Genomic DNA, 17967 nt, shown 5'->3' on the forward strand with positions numbered 1-17967 from the left:
TACAGGGAAGTGGATTTCTGCAACTTCACCTTAATGGTTTATGGACTTTTCCTCCAGGAACTTATTCAAACCTTTTTTAAAGGCAGCTACATTAATAACTTTCACCACATCCTCTGGCAATTATTTCCAGAGCTTAATTATATTGAGTAAAAAAGTATTTTCTCTTATTAATTTTAAATGTATCACCTAGTAACTTCAATGTGTCCCCTGGTCTTTGTACTTTTTGAAAGAGCAAATAACCAATTAACTGTTTACTCATTCCACTTCACTCATTTTATAGACCTCTATCATATCTCAATTCAGCCTCTCTTCTCCAAGATGAAGAATCCTAACCTTTCCTCATAGGGGAATTGTTCCATTCCCTTTATCATTTTGGTTGCCCTTCTCTGTATCTTTTCTAGTTCTGCTATATCTTTTTGAGATGTGGTAACCAGAACTGCACACAATACTCAGATGAGGTCGCAGCTGCTTCACCCGGAGCAGATTTCAACACATAATCAACAATGATGCCTTAGATCCTTTTCCTGAATGGCAAATTCTAATGTCAATCCTGCATTATGTAGCTTTAATTTGGGTTACTCTTCCCCTAAATGCATCACTTTGCACTTGTCCACTTTCATTTGCTATTTGCATGTCCAGTCTCCCACTTTTGCAAGGTCCTTGTGCAATTTCTCACAATCTTTTTGTGATTTAAAAACTTGAATAATTTTGTGTCATCGGCAAATTTGAACACCTCCCTCATTCCCATTTCCAGGTTGTTTATGAATATATTAAAAAGCAGTGGTCCCAGAATAGATCCCTGAGACACTACTCCACTATTCATCTTTCTCCACTGGGAAAATTTACCATTTAGCCCTACTCTCTATTTTCTCTCATTTAACCGGTTTGTAGTCCACAATAGGTCGCTGCCCCCTATCCCATGACTTTTTTTTTTAATTTAAGAAGTCTCCCATGAGGGAGTTTGTTAAATACTTTCTGGAAATCCAGATATACTATATCAACTGACTCACTTTTATCCACGTTTATTTATGCCCTCAAAAAACTTCAAAGTGTAGATAACTTGTGAAACTTCAAATTCAGTAATTTCCTTATTCAACCTTGCTTGTGACTCTGGAGCAATAGCTGGTAAGCTCAGATAGATCTCAATACTCATCACAAACAGAAAGATCTTGCTTATGAAGCTCCTCATAAAACTGTGCAAATCCATCTCTAATTTTAGAATTCTCAAGCAGTATTAGCCCTGATTTTGAGAGATATTAGAGAAATTACTTACCTGATAATTTCATTTTCCTTAGTGTAGACAGATGGACTCAGGACCAATGGGTTATGCTCCCCTGCCAGCAGATGGAGACTGAGTCAGGTTTCAAAGCTGACATCACCCTACATGCACCCCTATAGTGACCTCAGCCCTCCAGTATTCTCTTCAAAAGCCACTGAGGACATACTAGTGAAAAAAAAACTAGATTAAAAATATGATTAAGGAGGGGACAAGATGGCCGCCGAGGAGTGAACGGAAGTGCTGAGCTCCCGTGGTGAATATTTCCTCAAATACTTGTTTTCCTGCTGGCATTATGCCCCATACTAAACGTAAAGCCAAAGTAAAGAATATTACCTCAACTCCGGTTCCATCAGCAAGACAACCTCGGATAGAGGAAGCGTTTTCCGGACTAGCGGTTTTGACGCCGGAGAGAGGGGCCGCTGGAGGTCTCAGCGAAGAGCAGACGCTGAGCTCCCAGGCCACGGAGATCTCTTTAAGCCCCGGCGCGCCAACCACCCCGGCCCCACCGAGTGAGAGGAGAGATCCTATCTTAATACCAGCAGCTCTGCACGAAATTAAATCTGGAACTTCACCCGAGGGGGAACCCCAGAGAGGGAAAAGAAAATTATTCCTTACCTGCTAATTTTCGTTCCTGTAGTACCATGGATCAGTCCAGACAGTGGGTTATGTCCCCAATCCAGCAGATGGAGTCAGTCAAAGCTTGAGGGGGCGTCACCATGAGTGCTACTACCCCCTCTGCAGGAGTTCAGTATCGAGTATATCCAAGCCCGAGTAAACCAAGAACCCCCAAATTGGATCAAGTTTAAGGAACGGCAACAATCAGCCGTATGACCTAAGCAACCAAACCGTGCCCGCCCCACCAACGGGTGGGAGGACCAAAGGTCAGAGTGTCAACCCCAAAACGGAACTGTGACAAACAGTGAAAAAACTGAGAAATCGTGAGAGACAGAAAATACTACCGTCCCGTAGAGGAAAAACCAGTCGAGCAGGAGAAGGACCCAAATGCGGTGGGCGTCTGGACTGATCCATGGTACTACAGGAACGAAAATTAGCAGGTAAGGAATAATTTTCTTTTCCCTGTACGTACCTGGATCAGTCCAGACAGTAGGATGTACCCAAGCGTCCCTAAACCGGGTGGGGTCCTGCGAGACCCGCTCGTAGAACCTGCTCACCAAAGTGTCCAAAGACCGAGGAAGCGAGGTGAAGACGATAGTGTCTGGAGAACGTGTGTAACGACTTCCAGGTGGCCGCTCTACAGATTTCTTGAGAGGAGACCGAGCGGGTCTCCGCCCAAGAGGCCGCCTGAGAGCGTGTAGAATGCGCAACAATACCGGGCGGGGGAGTCCGCCCCACCCCAATGTAGGAAGCGGCAATGCCAGCCTTCAACCATCTGGCAATGGTCGTCTTCGAGGCCTGAGCTCCCTTCCGAGGGCCGGACCAGAGGACGAAGAGATGGTCAGAAGTCCGGAAATCATTCGTAGCCTCCAGATAGAGGCGCAGGGTGCGCTTGACGTCCAGAAGCCGGAGAGACCTTGGCTCCGAAGAGGAGAAGGAAGGAAGCTCCACCGTCTGATTCACATGGAACGCGGACACCACCTTCGGGAGAAAGGAGGGAACAGTGCGAATCGAAACCCCGGAATCCGAGAACCGGAGATAGGGTTCCCTGCATGACAGGGTCTGCAGCTCCGAGATGCGCCGAGCGGAGCAGATCGCCACCAGAAACACCGCCTTGAGAGTGAGATCCTTGATCGTCGCATTCCGCAGTGGTTCAAACGGAGGTCCCGACATGGCCCGTAGCACCAGGTTGAGACTCCAGGAGGGACAAGGATTCCGCACCGGCGGTCGCATGTGTTTGACACCCTTGAGAAAACGGAGAATATCCGGGTGTTGTAGCAGGGAACCCCCGTCCCGCAGGAGCGAGCCAAGGGCGGCCACCTGAACCCGGAGTGAGTTGTAGGCAAGCCCCTTGTCCACCCCTGCTTGCAGAAACTGAAGGATCTGAGGAACCGAAGCCTCAGAGGGACTCGTGTTCAGTCCGGCACACCACAGCTCGAACACCTTCCAGACTCGCACATAGGCTACCGACGTCGAAGTCTTTCGAGAACGCAGCAGCGTTGAGACTACCGCCTCCTGGTAGCCCCTGCGCCGGAGGCGGTGCCTCTCAAAAGCCAGGCCGCAAGACAGAAGAGTTCTGCCTGGTCGAAAAATACCGGGCCTTGGTGAAGGAGGCGGGGGAGATGTCCCAGACGGATGGGTCCGTCGATCACCAGTTGGAGCAGGTCCGCAAACCAAGGTCGTCTTGGCCACTCTGGAGCGACGAAGATCACCGGTCCCTGGTGGACCTCTATGCGGCGGAGTAGTCTTCCCACCAGTGGCCATGGCGGGAACGCGTAAAGAAGAAGGTTGGCCGGCCACGGGAGTACGAGAGCGTCCACGCCCTCCGCTCCTCGCTCTCTCCGGCGGCTGAAGAACCGGGGAGCCTTGGTGTTGCTTGCGGACGCCATGAGATCGAGGTGGGGGGATCCCCACCGCCGAACGAGCAGCTGCATCGCCTCGTCGGACAGGGACCATTCCCCGGGGTCCAAGAGCTGACGGCTGAGGAAATCCGCCTGTACGTTGTCCACGCCCGCAATGTGCGAGGCCGCCAGGCGGGCCAGATGCCGCTCCGCCCACTGCATCAGCATCTCTGCTTCGAGCGCGACCTGTGGACTGAGGGTGCCGCCCTGTCGGTTGATATAGGCCACCGTCGTCGCATTGTCCGATAAGATCCTGACCTCCCGGTTCCGGAGGAGTGGCAGGAAGTGCTGGAGCGCTAATCTGACCGCTCTGGTCTCCAGTAGATTGATGGACCACTTCGATTCCTCCGCGGACCACGTCCCTTGCGTGGCGCTGCGGTCGCAGACCGCTCCCCATCCTACGAGACTGGCGTCGGTGGTTACCACGACCCAATTTGGCAGATCGAGAGACATGCCGCGGGCCAAATTTTCCGGATTCATCCACCAGGTCAGACTGTTCCTGGCAAACAGCGGCAGAGGAAGGAGCACCTGGTAGTCCTGCGAAAGCGGCTTCCAACGGGATAGAAGCGCTCTCTGTAGAGGCCTGAGGTGCGCAAATGCCCAAGGGACCATGTCGATGGTGGAACCCATCACCCCTAGGAGCTGCAGATAGTCCCAGGAGGTGGGAACCGATAACGCAGAAAACCGTTGTATGTGTTCCCGCAGGGCTTGCGCCTTGTCCTGACGTAGAAAAACCGCGCCCAGACGGGTGTCGAAGGTCGCCCCCACGAAATCCAAGCGCTGCGAGGGTACCAGGGAGCTCTTGGAAAAGTTCACCACCCATCCTAGGGACTGCAGAAACTCTATGACTCTGGCCACAGCCTCCTGTCCATGCCGGAAAGACTTCGCTCGAATGAGCCAATCGTCCAGGTAAGGATGAACTAGAATCCCCTCCTTCCGCAAGGCAGCCGCTACCACCACCATGATCTTGGTGAAAGTGGGCGGAGCCGTTGCCAGCCCAAACGGGAGAGCCACAAACTGGAAATGTTGATCCAGGATCTTGAACCGTAGAAGACAGTGATGCTCCCGGCGAATGGGGATGTGGAGGTAGGCCTCCGTCAGGTCCAAGGAGGCCAGGAATTCCCCGCGATGCACCGCCGCGATCACGGACCGCAGCGTTTCCATGCGGAACCGAACCACCTGGAGTGATTTGTTGACTTCCTTCAAGTCCAGAATGGGTCGGTAGGATCCGTCCTTCTTTGGCACCACGAAGTAGATGGAATAATGGCCCGAGCCCACCTCTCCGAAGGGCACGGGCGCAATGGCGCCAATCTCCCAAAGTCTGTCCAGGGTCAACTGTACCGCCTGTCGCTTGGTGTCCGAGCCGCAAGGGGAGAATATGAACCGTCCCTTTGGAGCGCGGACAAACTCCAACGCGTAACCTTGTCCGATGGTGTCCAAGACCCACTGATCCGAGGTGATCCGCGCCCACTCCTCGTAGAATAACGCCAGTCGCCCCCCGATCCTGGGGACGGCGGAGTGGGCGAGCTGAACATCATTGCGAGGACTTGGGAGAGGGTTGTCCAGCTGCGGGAGCGGGATGCGCGGGGCGGCGCCCGCGAAAGGAGCGAGACCAGGGCTGAGACCTGGGGGCAGAGGGCCTGGCTGCCGCCGGTCTGTAGTTCCGGTAGCGCCGTTGCACCCTGGCTCTGGTCCGAGAGGACGAGAACGCCCTGGTGGAGCGATACCTGTCTTCCGGCAGGCGATGAACCGCGTTTTCCCCCAGCGACTTGATGATTTGATCCAAATCCTCCCCGAACAGGAACTTGCCCCTGAATGGCAGGGAGCCCAGACTCGACTTGGAGGACGTGTCCGCCGCCCAGTTGCGGAGCCATAGGAAGCGACGTGCCGCTACCACCGAGGCCATGGAGCGGGCGAGGACCCGAAACAGGTCATAGGAGGCGTCAGCCCCATACGCAACCGCAGCTTCCAGTCTATCCGCCTGGGCGGCCTCCCCGGCCGGTAGGACCTGAGAGGTGAGCAGTTGTTGGACCCAGAGAAGGCTGGCCCGCTGTGCCAGCGAGCTACACATCACCGCCCGCAACCCTACCGCGGAGACCTCGAAGACCCGCTTGAGGAAGACTTCCAACTTGCGATCTTGCGCGTCTCTTAAGGCCGCTCCCCCCGTCACTGGGATGGTTGTCCTCTTCGTGACCGCTGTCACCGCGGAGTCCACTTTAGGTACCTTGATGAGATCGAGAAAATCTTCAGGCAGCGGGTAGAGTCTCTCCATGGTCCGGCTGCCCTTAAAGGAAGCTTCCGGGGCATCCCACTCCCTGGTGAGAAGCTGAAGGAAAGACTCATGAATGGGGAAAGCCCGAGCCCTCGGCCTCCGGGCTGCCAAGACCGGATCCCCCTTCTTTGAGGAAGTGACCACAGCGGGCGCTACGGGCGCGGGCGGCTCCGGCGGTGGATCGAGGTCCAACTCCTTAATAACTTGTGGAAGTAGGTCATCCAGCTCTTCCCGCTGGAACAGACGCAGTGTGTGCGGATCATCACCTTCTGAAGTGGAGTCCCCTTGACCCGGATCCGCCGGGTCCGATCCAGGGGAACCTGGTCCTGTGCCCGCAGTCCCCGAGCCCCCCGGGAGCCGGGCGCGAGCGGGGGGTAGGGGGGCCCCCACACCCGCCGGAGCGGGGGGGGCCGGGGAAGGCAGCGAGGGCCGCGGTATCTTGTTTGGAGGAGGTCCCGTGGGAGCCTCAAGGCTCTGCAGATATGCAGTGTGCAGCAAAAGGATAAACTCTGGGGAAAACCCCTGTCTACCCGAGGGGGGCTCCGAGGGGGGGGCCCCGGGGAACCCTGCCCCTGTGGGCCCGTCTCCGGGTCCGATTCCGGAAGTAAGTGTGGCGGAGAATCTCCAGCATCCCCGGCCACAAGCGCTGCCTGTTCCCCCTCAGGGCGTGCAGAATGTAAGATGGCCACCGTTCCCGCCAGGAATGGGGGAGGGGCCGGCCCCCGCCGCCCGGGCAAGCCTGTTAGACGAGGGAAATCGATGAGGGGCCGCGAGGTGCCTTCCCCCCCGGGGAGACACCTCGCACAGATGCCCTCCCTTGAAATCTGTGAGCCCGGCTCGCCGCAAGCAGAGCAGCGCGCTGGCCGCGGCATCGGAGCTGTGAAGAAAACAGGCCCGGCAGGTAAAAAACCACCCGGCAGAGCCTTGGGGGGGGGCCGAGAACGGAAGCGCCGCTGCGGGGGGGGCCCGGACGGCCTGCACAACCCGCCGAGAACGAAACGGCACCGCGGGGGGGCCTTCCTGGCCGCGCGACCCGCCGACGACGACCTCCCTGCCTGCCTCCGCAGCCCACGAGGAGCCGCGAAAATGGCCGCAGGCAAGAGAGAGAACGCGGAGAGGCCGGTCCTACTGGCCTCCGCGAGACCCTCCGTCGAAGCAAACTGCAGGGAAAGAAGCAAAACAACACTGCACTTACCCCGCTCGCAACGATAGAAGAAGGAGAGAGCAGACAAACACAGAGGGAAGCCACGCCTCCCAATTAGAACCCTCTAATTCACTTTACACTTTTTTTTTTTTTTTTTTTTAAACAAAACTTGATCCAAAAGAAGTAGGCAGAGAGAAGAAAACCAGATAAAGAAGTACAAGAAGTGCCTAAGGTAATCGGGAGCAACCCGGATTCCCTACTCGCATCTGCTGGAGTCAGAAGATACTGAACTCCTGCAGAGGGGGTAGTAGCACTCATGGTGACGCCCCCTCAAAGCTTTGACTGACTCCATCTGCTGGATTGGGGACATAACCCACTGTCTGGACTGATCCAGGTACGTACAGGGAACGTGGAGATCTCGTTGCCCTCGGAGAGCCCTGGTAGATCGGGCTCCAGGGATCAACCGGATGAAGTGCTGCAGCGAACCACGGTGGGTGCTAACCCCCTGCAGGGAGAGCAGGGTGAAGGGAACATACAAGTGATCTGTGATCTCAAAACCTATGACATCTAAATCGACGTTGGAAGAAATTCTGAAAGCAATATCTTCAATGGAGAAGGCGATAGTCTCCCTAACTTCTATGGTAAAGGAGAGCATTTCAAAAAACCAGCTCTTAGAAGGAAGAGTTGAGAAAATAGAATTTGAAATTGCAGGAATAGAAAAGAAGTTAACTGATGTGGATAAAATTCAAGCTAATTTAATAAAGTCTGAGAATTATCAAACGACGAAAATGGAGGCCTTAGAAAATCAGCTGAGAAGAAATAACATAAGGATTATAAACTTTCCTAAAATGCGATTACTTTCACATCGTGAATTGTTCAGAGGTTACCTCTTAAACATATTAAAATTTCCTAAAAATGAACTGCCAAAGATTGAAAGGATATATTATTTCTCTCAAGCTAGAGGTGATATAAACACAGAGGAACAAAGGGGAAATCAGGAAGCTACATTTGATTTAACAGCAATTCTGGAACAATCACAAGAGCTTATTGTTGAAGAGAAAGAAACGTTGTTTGTTCAACTTTCTACTCCTACAGAGAGGGATTTAATTTTGAGAACATTTTTTCGAAATCAATCCTCAAAATTTTATGGATATCCAATAAAAATCTTCCCCGATTTCACTAAGAGTACTCAAGTTAAGAGGAAAAAATTTCTTGAGATGAGGGAGGAAGTACGGGTGAAGGGAGCTAAGTATTCTCTCCGTTTTCCATGTATATGTTTGCTTGTGTATAATAATGCCAGATATGTATTTAGAGAACCAGGTCAACTGCGTACGTTTCTAGACTCCCACCCTATTGAACCTGCGGGGGGGGGGGGGGGGGGGGGTTGGCACAAGAAGATAACCTTAGTTAACTCAAAGGCATTTAAATTTTCTTTAAAGATTTTCCTGTGCACTCTGCTTATATAACATCTTGTCCCCACGATTGCCTGTTAACATAGTCTAGATAAGGGTTTATACAATTACTTTATTTGATGTAATGGATAACGGTTTGATTTTTATAACCCTATACTAGATGTATTTTTCCGAACCAGAAAGTTCTGTATATCTTTGTTTTTGTTGGAAATTAATAAAAATTATAAATAAAAAAAAAAAAAATATGATTAACAGATAACCATAACTTTACTCAACCAAACATAAAACACTGTCCCTCAGTAAGAATATAGGAGCCCTAATCTAGGGACTGGGCGAAGGCTTAGCCTTAATCTTTTGGATTCAATATCCACCCCACGGGCGAATCCTTGGCACAATTCTTGGGCAGCCAAGGGTGGGATGCTGAGTCCATCTGTCTACGCTAAGGAAAACAAAATTATCAGGCAAATAAATTAAAAAAAAAAAAAAAAAAAAAATCAGGCAAGTAATTTCTCCATTTCCTAGCATGTAGCCAGATGGATTCAAGACCAATGGGATGTACAAAAGCTACTCCTGATCGGGGCGGAAGGCTGTCCACGGTCCGGTCAACACCACCCGTGCAAAGGCTGTGTCCTCTTGGGCCTGCATGTCCAGGCGATAAAACCTGGAGAAGGTGTGCAAGGAGGACCACGTCACTGCTTGGCAGATATCAATGGGACACAGCAGTCTAACTCTGGAGCGACCGAAGTGAAGGACCTGCCAAGAATGCCAGTACTAAATTGAGATTCCATAAGGGGACCAGTAACCGTGAGGGAGGTCAATGGTGCTTCACTCCCTTCAGAATATGGGCCATGTCAGAGTGGTCTGAAAGGGAAGCCCCATTCACCTTACCCTTGAAACAGAAGAGCGCCGCTATTTGTAACTTCAAGGATTTAAGGGCCAAACTTCAAACCATCCTGAAAAAATTCCAGAATAAGTGGGACTTTGACCGCCTGAGGGTCGACACTGCATTCTTGCACCAGGCCTCAAATACCCTCCAGACACGCATGTACGCTAGGGAAGTGGAAAACTTGCAAGCATGCAGTAAGGTGACAATCACTGCTGCCGAAAATCCTTGCTTCATCAGGCAAGCCCTCTCAAGGGCCAGACCATAAGACAGAATTGAGTCTGATCCTTGTGAAGGACTGGTCCCTGCTGTAACAGGTCCCTGAGCAGTGGGAGACGCAGGGAATTCCCTACCAGGAGTCTCCACATGTCCGCAGTCTGTGGACACCTGGGCCAATCCGGAGCTACCAGCAGGATTAGTCCCCTGTGGTGTTCGACTCTGCAAATGACCCTGCCCAGCAGGGGCCATGGAGGGAAGGCATATAGCAACTTGTTTTCTGGCCAGATCTGGACAAGAGTGTCTATTCTCAGGGTCCATGGATCTCTTCTGCAACTGAAGAATCGAAGAACCTTCGCATTATGGGATGTGGCCAGTAGGTCAATTGACGGGAGGCCCCAACAATCTACTATCAGTTGAAATGCTTTGGCCGACAATTCCCACATTCCTGGATCCAGACTCTCCCTGCTTAGAAAGTCTGCTCTAACGTTGTTTCCTGTGATGTGGGAGGCTGAGATCATCTGTAGATTAACTTCTGCCCAGTCCATCAGGAGGTCTATCTCCTGTGATATTTGTTGGCTCTTGGTTCCTCCCTGGCAATTGATGTAGGCTATCGTCATCGCGTTGTCCACTGCCTTGCCCTGTAGTCTGTGGCTGAACTGTAAACACACCAATCTGACTGCCTGGGCCTCCAGGCAACTGATGTTCCAGTGAGCCTCTTCTGTCCACCATCCCTGGGCTGTCAGTTCCTGACAGTGAGCTCCCCAGCCCCGGAGATTCACATCTGTCATGAGAACCTGCCACTCCGGGTAGGACAGGGACACAGCCCTGTTCAGATGGGTTTCCTGTAACCACCACTGGAGTGAGAGCAGACTCCCATTGGTAGGTGGAGATAAACCGAATAGTCTTGAGTCTGTAGGTTCCAATGTGATAGCAGAGAGTGTTGAAGTGGACACATGTGGACCCTCGCCCATGACACTACTTCCAGGGTTGCCGCCATCAACCAGAGAACTTGGAGATAGCTCCACACCATTGGGAATACTGTGTTCACCAGGTGACACAACTGGTATATCAACTTCTGTATCCGTGTGGTGGCTTGAGGCTTCTCTTGAGGTTTTCTACCCAGCTGAGTTTCTTTAACAGAAAGATCACTCTGTTGGTTACCAGAAGGCTCTCTTCCATGGACTTGGCCTGGATCCGCCAATCGTCCAAGTATGGGTGCATCAGGGTCCCTTATTTTCTTAAATCTGCCACCACGACTACCATTATCTTGGAGAGGTTCTGGAGGCAATGATGACGACCACCCAGCACTGCAAAGCGTACGAAATGTTGGTTGGTGTTCCTGCTGGACTGGAAAATGTAGGTAGGCTTTGGATAGATCAAAGGAGGTTAGGAACTCTCCTGTTGTACGGCCATTATCACAGAGCATAAGGTTTCCATGCGAAAATGAGTTACTCACAAGTGACAATTGACGCTCTTGTGGTCCAGAATAGGGCAAAAGGAACCTTCCTTTTTGCGTACGACAAAATAAATTGAAAAATCCCCGGTACTTTCCTGTGGTGTTGGTAGTGAGACCACCACCCTCATTCTGAGGATTCTTAAGAGTGACTTTGAAAACAGTGTTCCTAGTGGCTATATGTTTGCATGTTGCATCTCTGAACTGCAGGCATTGTCATGCTGGGAGCCGTTACTCTGGATGATTCCAGGGGCATTACAGCTAAAGTACTGATCCATCCTTCTTGCCCAAGGTAGTACTGGAGTTTCATTTGAATCAGTCCACTTTGTTGCCATTCCTAGATAAATCCAAGGACATGGAGGAATATCGTCTCCTGTGCCATTTGGGTGTTAAGAGACTTCTAGTGGGGTATCTGGAAGTCTCAGTACCACCTGTTTGTCCTTCACAGCGGAAGGAAGCAGGGCGAACCAGCTTCGCGGGCTACCAAAGCTCGCTGGATTAAGGAGGTGGTCACGGAGTCTATGTGGAGGCTGGAAAGAGCTCAGGTTAGAGCTCATTCCAATACGGCTCAGGCGGTCTTATGGGCGAAAGTTAGACTACTGTCGCCCGTCGATATCTGTTGAGCGGCGAAGTGGTCCTCCTTGCACACCTTCTCCAGGTTTTATCACCTGGACGTACAAGCCTGAGAGGATGCAGCCTTTGCATGGGCAGTGCTGACCGGACCATGGGCAGCCTTCTGCCCCGATCGTGAGTAGCTTTTGTACATCCCATTGGTCCAGAGTCCATTTGGCTACATGCTAGGAAATAGAGAAATTATTTACCCAATAATTTTGTTTTCCTTAGTGTAGACAGATGGACTCAGCATCTTGCTCTCGGCTGCCCAAGGACTATGCCATGGGTTCTTCTGTGGCATGAGCTTCGTATCCACGGGATTACAGGTAAGTATTCATCTGGTCCCTAGATTAGGGTACCTATACTTTTACTGGAGTTCAGTGTTTATGATTGGTTGAGTACAGTTACGGTTATCTATTTTTAATCAAGTCCTTTCACAAGAATGTCCACAGTGGCTTTTGAAGAGAATACTGGAGGGCTGAGGTCATGGCAGGGGTATATGTACTGTGATGTCAATTTTGCACCTTACTCTGTCTCCATCTGCTGGCAGGGGAGCATAACCCATTGGGCCTGAGTCCATCTGGATTCAGATGACAGCCAACGCTGGGCCCTGACTTTTACGGTCTGGGGCACCAATAAGCAGACATTAGGGAAAAAAAAAGCACAGGACTGCTTCTACTCCCAATAAGGCAAAGCACATTCAAGCAGCATTTGTATGAATTATCAAGAAGGCTGCTCACCCTATAAAAATATTGCTAGAAGTATCTTTGTTGTGGGTTTGACAATTGCTTGGTTCTGATTGTGAATATTACTACCTTTATTATAAGGCTTGGGGGTAACTGCATGGGAGCAGGGAGCAGAGGCTCTTCTCTCACATTCATTGCAGCTGTGTGGGCTCCCTGCTCCTGCCCCTCCCTTCTTGTTGTAGAGACCCTCTAGGTCTCCACTAGATGGCCCTAGTTCAACTTTGGGGTTAGAGAGTTAGGAGAAGAGTGTACCATGGAGTGGCAGTTACTACCATAAGAAACTTGCTGGGCATACTGGATGGACCTTTTGGTCTTTTCTGCTGTCATTACTATGTTAGGATGCTGGGCTTGATGGACCCAGCTCTGACCCATCATGGCACTTCTTATGTTCTAAGGGGCTTACCGTAACAGACTCTTCCATGTCCTTCTTATTCAAGAGAGCATGGTTAATGCGTAGGACGATCCAGTCAAACAGGGCACTGTAGAGTGATTTTGCCATCGAATCTCGGGCCGTTACTGCCTGCAAATTAAAAGACACACTCTGATCTTTTGCTTTGGTGACTGCAGTGCAACTCAGAAAACTGTCCTCTCCTTGCTTACCTCCTTGCTCCCTGACAGTTCCTTAGTGCTCTCTTTCAGGCATACAGATCCCTCTGATTTTGGATTAGCTACTCTAGGGTTTACTTCTGGATTACCTAGTCCAGACTCGCTTACCTGTTAACCCTTGGGAATTCCTCTAGGCTTAAAATGTAGGTTTGCTCACCTGGTACTAGAATTGGCTGCAAAATGTCTACCTCACAAATTTTTAATCCTGCAGTAGTTTCTCCAAGAATAAGTGATCCCACTTCCTTGGGTAGCATTACTTACCCTAGAATTAAATATGGATCTTGCTCTCTGATCCCACCAAGTATTGTGACCAAACGTCTAGTAAAGTCTAGAGTGAATTTGCATCTGCTCTTGGATTAGAATTGCACTGCCAAATCCATCTCCTGTAAAGGAGATCACTAGCAGGTGAAACTAGTTTTGTTGTTGCGCTGTATGCAAAACCCAATACAGAAAAACCAGAAGGGCCTCACTGGCTTTTGCCTCAGTTTCAAAAAAGGAAGAGGCCTTGAGCTGAGCCACTTCAGCTCCCTACGTCTCTTGATAAAAACTGAAGCGAGGCATTGATGATCAATGCTTAAAAGGGTTTAGGTGCTTAACTTTGGGAATGTCTAAACTGACCCTTGTCCCGCAGTAAGTCAACCCGGTTCCATACTTGCCTCGTTCAGACTGTAGGGCAGAATCAGCCTTTCGTTCACGGTCACAGTCTTTCGCTTGGTCAGTGCCTCTACCAACATCTCTCGCTTCACCTAAAGGGTTGATTTTGTGTAGAAAGATATAAAAAGGTGATAACTGTTACGGTTAGTCCTAATCAGATGGGAGAGGGGAGCCTCGTAAGCTAGTGATCTAGGCCAGTCATGCCTTGTATACTAATTATTCATTTTACTCTATAAAGCCACACTTATGGTCTAGTTACAGGAACTCTGCATATTTTATAAGCCTTTCATTAGTCACAAATGACTTTTTTTTTACTCTGAAGAGGGGTGGGCTTGTAGGGGAACTCTTTTCTCTTCTTGGATACTCTCTTCACCTTCTTATCCCAGATCCCTTCTATCCCCAATCATACTCTGGGGAATGCAAAGCTTCTCCTCTCCCCCACACCACCCTGTATTCATAATCTCCTGCACTTTGTTTTCCTCCGATCTCCCCCCCTCCTATTAACCATGGGACAGCTGGGGGTGGCAGTGCAAGCTGCCATTACTGCAAGGGGGGTGGGGGAGGATGCCCAAGCACAAGAAAAAACATGCCACAATGATAATAACCTGGAGGAGCTGAGAGAGGGTGTCCAGCACGTCGGGTGGTCCCACCTCCAGTCCTTCCTCCCGACCCGTGGCTCTCTTCTTGTAAGTGACATTACCCAGGTACAGAATCGCTGAGAGTACCGAAAAAATCCTGGAAGGGAGAAAAGAAAAAAAAAGTTATCACAGGGCACAAATGAGAAGGGAGCACACAAGCAGCTGGGTCATTGCACAGTAAGAGTGCTGCAAAAGGCAGTGCACAGTTACCCTCTTCTTATCCCAAACGGCTTTCAAAACAGGTCTTGAGAAATGAGGCTGACAGATGCGGTCAATGTTTACAACTGTGATACAATGGCATGGGAGATGTAACTGAAGCAACATAATCTGTCCATTTAAGAAAAAGTTGCCTCCAAGCCTTTCGCCTTTGCTTACTTCTCTCTCTGCTGCTGGGCCAATGCTAGAAACAAGCACCCAACCATTTATGTGGTAACACACCATGGGCTCCAATACCTTTTCCCGACTCACCGCTTAAAACCAGCCAAAAAGCCACAAGAAACCCAGGAGGTCACTACGGCAGCAACGTAATAAGGCGTGCGAGACATTTTTACCTGCCTAAATTTTACCTACAATATACAGCCCGATTCTCAAAGTAACTTGCATACATAAAACCCACTTTAATGCGTGTTAAGTGGCACTTGAAAAATCAGTTAGGGGGTTGTGCACATAAAATGTACACACGAGAAATCCCATTTCGTGTGCACTTCTACCTGCACTAGGAAGAGGCGCTCCAGGAGCAGAGTCTGAGCAGGGAACATATTTATGCCCAAATGTTTGAGAGTATGCATGCAAATGTACATCTGCTCAGGAGCCAAGCCATGAATTTTCAAAGCAGCCTTAGGTGCACCATTTTGACAAATCAGGTTTAATGTCTGCGGGTGCAAAGTTCTCACAGACCATTATAAAATGAGCCGCCTCCTAAGGATTTTAGTGCACGAAATATGTGCACATGAACATGAATAAAAACCATATGCATGAATTAGCACCCTTTCATGCAAATCCCATGTTAATGAAGGTATTCGCTATAACTCCCCAATATAGGGAAGTGTGTTAGGCCCTTCACTCCACTTTTGACCCAAGGGTTACATTTCTAGTGCTTAAAAAAAAAAAAAAAAAAAAGTCCAGTCATAATTCTGGGGCTAGTGTTAAAGTCTATTGTCTGTGCCAGTATGATCCCAGACCTGGAGCCCCTGAGTGTGAGGATCCTGAACTTGGGTCTCCCTGGTGGACCATGCTGGCACAGCACCACTAGCCCCAGAAATGTTAATTAACCAATATTCCATCTCTGACCCAGAAAATCGAAGTCTAAAAAGAAAGATGTGAGCTAAGCACGGGGGTTACCTGAATCAGAAACCCCTGAGCCAGAGGACCCTCTACCCTGGAACTGCCACCAAACCTGCTTACTTATTCACTCAGAAACCTCCTACCACCACGCCCACTCACTAGCCCTCTCCCCTATCTACTCACCCACCCACCCATTAATCCACCCTGCCCGAGGTCAATTGATGCCTGTCTACGGTACACATAGCACTTTTGTACATATACTCATTTGGGGGATGATGTAATAAGGCTAAGCATGCATTTTTATTCACATGTGCACACATTTGCATACCATTAGCTTAGTGACTTGGGATCTCTCACTTTTCAGCCTGAGTAAAGAAAAAGTGCTAAATTTTAGCACACTTTTTTTTTTTTTTTTACACTTACGGTCCCTAAGTTTCAGCACACAGTGGGATAACAGAACTTACAGGATGTTGAAATTCTCACTTCCCCTTCACTGTCCTCACGCAACTAACTTCAAACTGAAAATGGCAGTCAAACAGGGAAGGTAGGGGGTGTCCCAGGATCACCACTGTGCACTATTTTACATACAGTGCCTTTTATTCTCATTACGAGGGCAACATGCTGTGAACTCTTCCAATCAAGTTTAATAAAAGAAGATGTCCTCCCTTGGAGGAGGAAGAGGAGGGAGGAATGACTCCCTGCCCCTCTGACCTCTCTTCCAAACACAAACCTGACACTTCTATGGTGAGGGCAAAGGTGCTGAACAGAGTACAGGAAGGCAGGTGGAATTCTCCTATGGCTTTTGCTAGCTCACTCACTCCAGGCTGGATGGGAAAGCTTGAGCCAGAGGCATTGCTAGCGACCTAATAGGTCCAGGGTATAGGCCCATTATTCTTTTTCCCTCCCTCCCCCAGAGATTTTGATAATTAACTCAATCACTATCAGCAGCTTCCCCTCCTGCAAAGAATCCTATAAAAATACTTAATTGGACATCACCCAAATGACTAAGCTCCGTTCCCATATAGAATACTCTAGATAGAAGAACCTTCTACGTAACAAAGAAACCCCTGGCCAGTTTGAACAGTTTACTAAAAAAAAAACTTACACTAAAATCAAATTCTTCTACAAGGAAGTGAAGTCAGAGGTCTATACAGGATAGGACAGCATCCCAATATAAAACCTGCACCTTGAGTTCTACAATTCCCTGCGTTCACAGAAACTCCACCGACAAACCATTCAATGTAGAAAAATAATATTCAGATTCTAGTGTCACGTCAGTAACAGCAACACAAACTCCCTCCATTGCCAGAACATTGTATAATACAAAATCCGGCAAACTATAGAAAACTTGCCATAATATAACATCATAACTGCTAGACTCAAACAGTAAGAGCCCTACCTTTGAAAAGACAACATTGTAAATATAATACCAGGCTCTAAAACCACCAATTCACCTCTTATTAGGAAAACAGAACAAACCAGGCTGCCATAAATCCTTATACAGAAACTACAAGCTAGAAGAATACCTCACCTCAGTCACACATGCAAAACAGAGAGACTCACCAAATACAGAATAAAGAGACCCTAAAGTAGAAATACAAAACGTGCTGACAAAAACTGAACTGGAAACTGCAAGAAACCAGACTCTGTATGCAGTGCAACAAGAATTTAATGTTTGCCATACTGGGTCAGACCAAAAGGTCCATCAAGCCCATTATCCTGTTTCCAACAGTGGCCAATCTGGGTCACAAGTATCTGACAGGATCCCAAAAGGTAAACAGATTCCATGCTGCTTATCCCACGGATAAGCAGTGGACTTCCCCCAGTCTACCTTAGAAAAGCAGAGTTGCTTACCTGTAACAGGTGTTCTCAGAGGACAGCAGGATGTTAGTCTTCACACATGGGTGACATCAGATGGAGCCCCAACACAGGAAAACTGTCAAACTTTCTAGAACTTTGACTTGTCACATACAGCATACCCTAAACCACATGTCCACGTGGGATCCCTCTCCAGGTCTTATGATCTCTCTCTTTATATAGATATAGATATAGAGATATCTATCTATATCTCTCTTTACATATTCATACATATAAAATCAAGAAATAGGAGAAACTCCATTCCACAGAATGGAGAACACCTGTTACAGGAAAGCAACTCTGCTTTCTCCAATGACAAGCAGGATGGTAGTCCTCACACAAGGATGAAACCCTAGCTACAGGCTGCTCCCCAACACAAAACAGGACCAATA

At 49.3% G+C, this 17967-nt stretch overlaps 1 protein-coding gene across 13 annotated transcripts in view; it reads right to left on the reverse strand.

The window, feature by feature from the left end:
- MYO9B (myosin IXB) overlaps positions 1 to 17967 on the reverse strand; it is a 330363-nt gene that overhangs the window by 162057 nt on the left and 150339 nt on the right. For all 13 annotated transcript variants that reach the window (XR_003858374.1, XR_003858373.1, XR_003858375.1 and 10 more), the window contains exons 7-9: positions 14402 to 14531; positions 13799 to 13888; positions 12940 to 13056 (exon numbers count right to left, since the gene is read on the reverse strand). Coding sequence is in view for 10 of the 13 variants with exons in the window: in XM_029614164.1 (XP_029470024.1) it covers positions 12940 to 13056; positions 13799 to 13888; positions 14402 to 14531 (337 nt within the window). In the remaining 3 variants the exon portion in view is untranslated. The remainder of the gene's footprint in view (positions 1 to 12939; positions 13057 to 13798; positions 13889 to 14401; positions 14532 to 17967) is intronic.

Source organism: Rhinatrema bivittatum, chromosome 8 (genome assembly GCF_901001135.1).
Source record: "Rhinatrema bivittatum chromosome 8, aRhiBiv1.1, whole genome shotgun sequence".
In the NCBI taxonomy this organism is placed as follows: Eukaryota; Metazoa; Chordata; class Amphibia; order Gymnophiona; family Rhinatrematidae; genus Rhinatrema; species Rhinatrema bivittatum.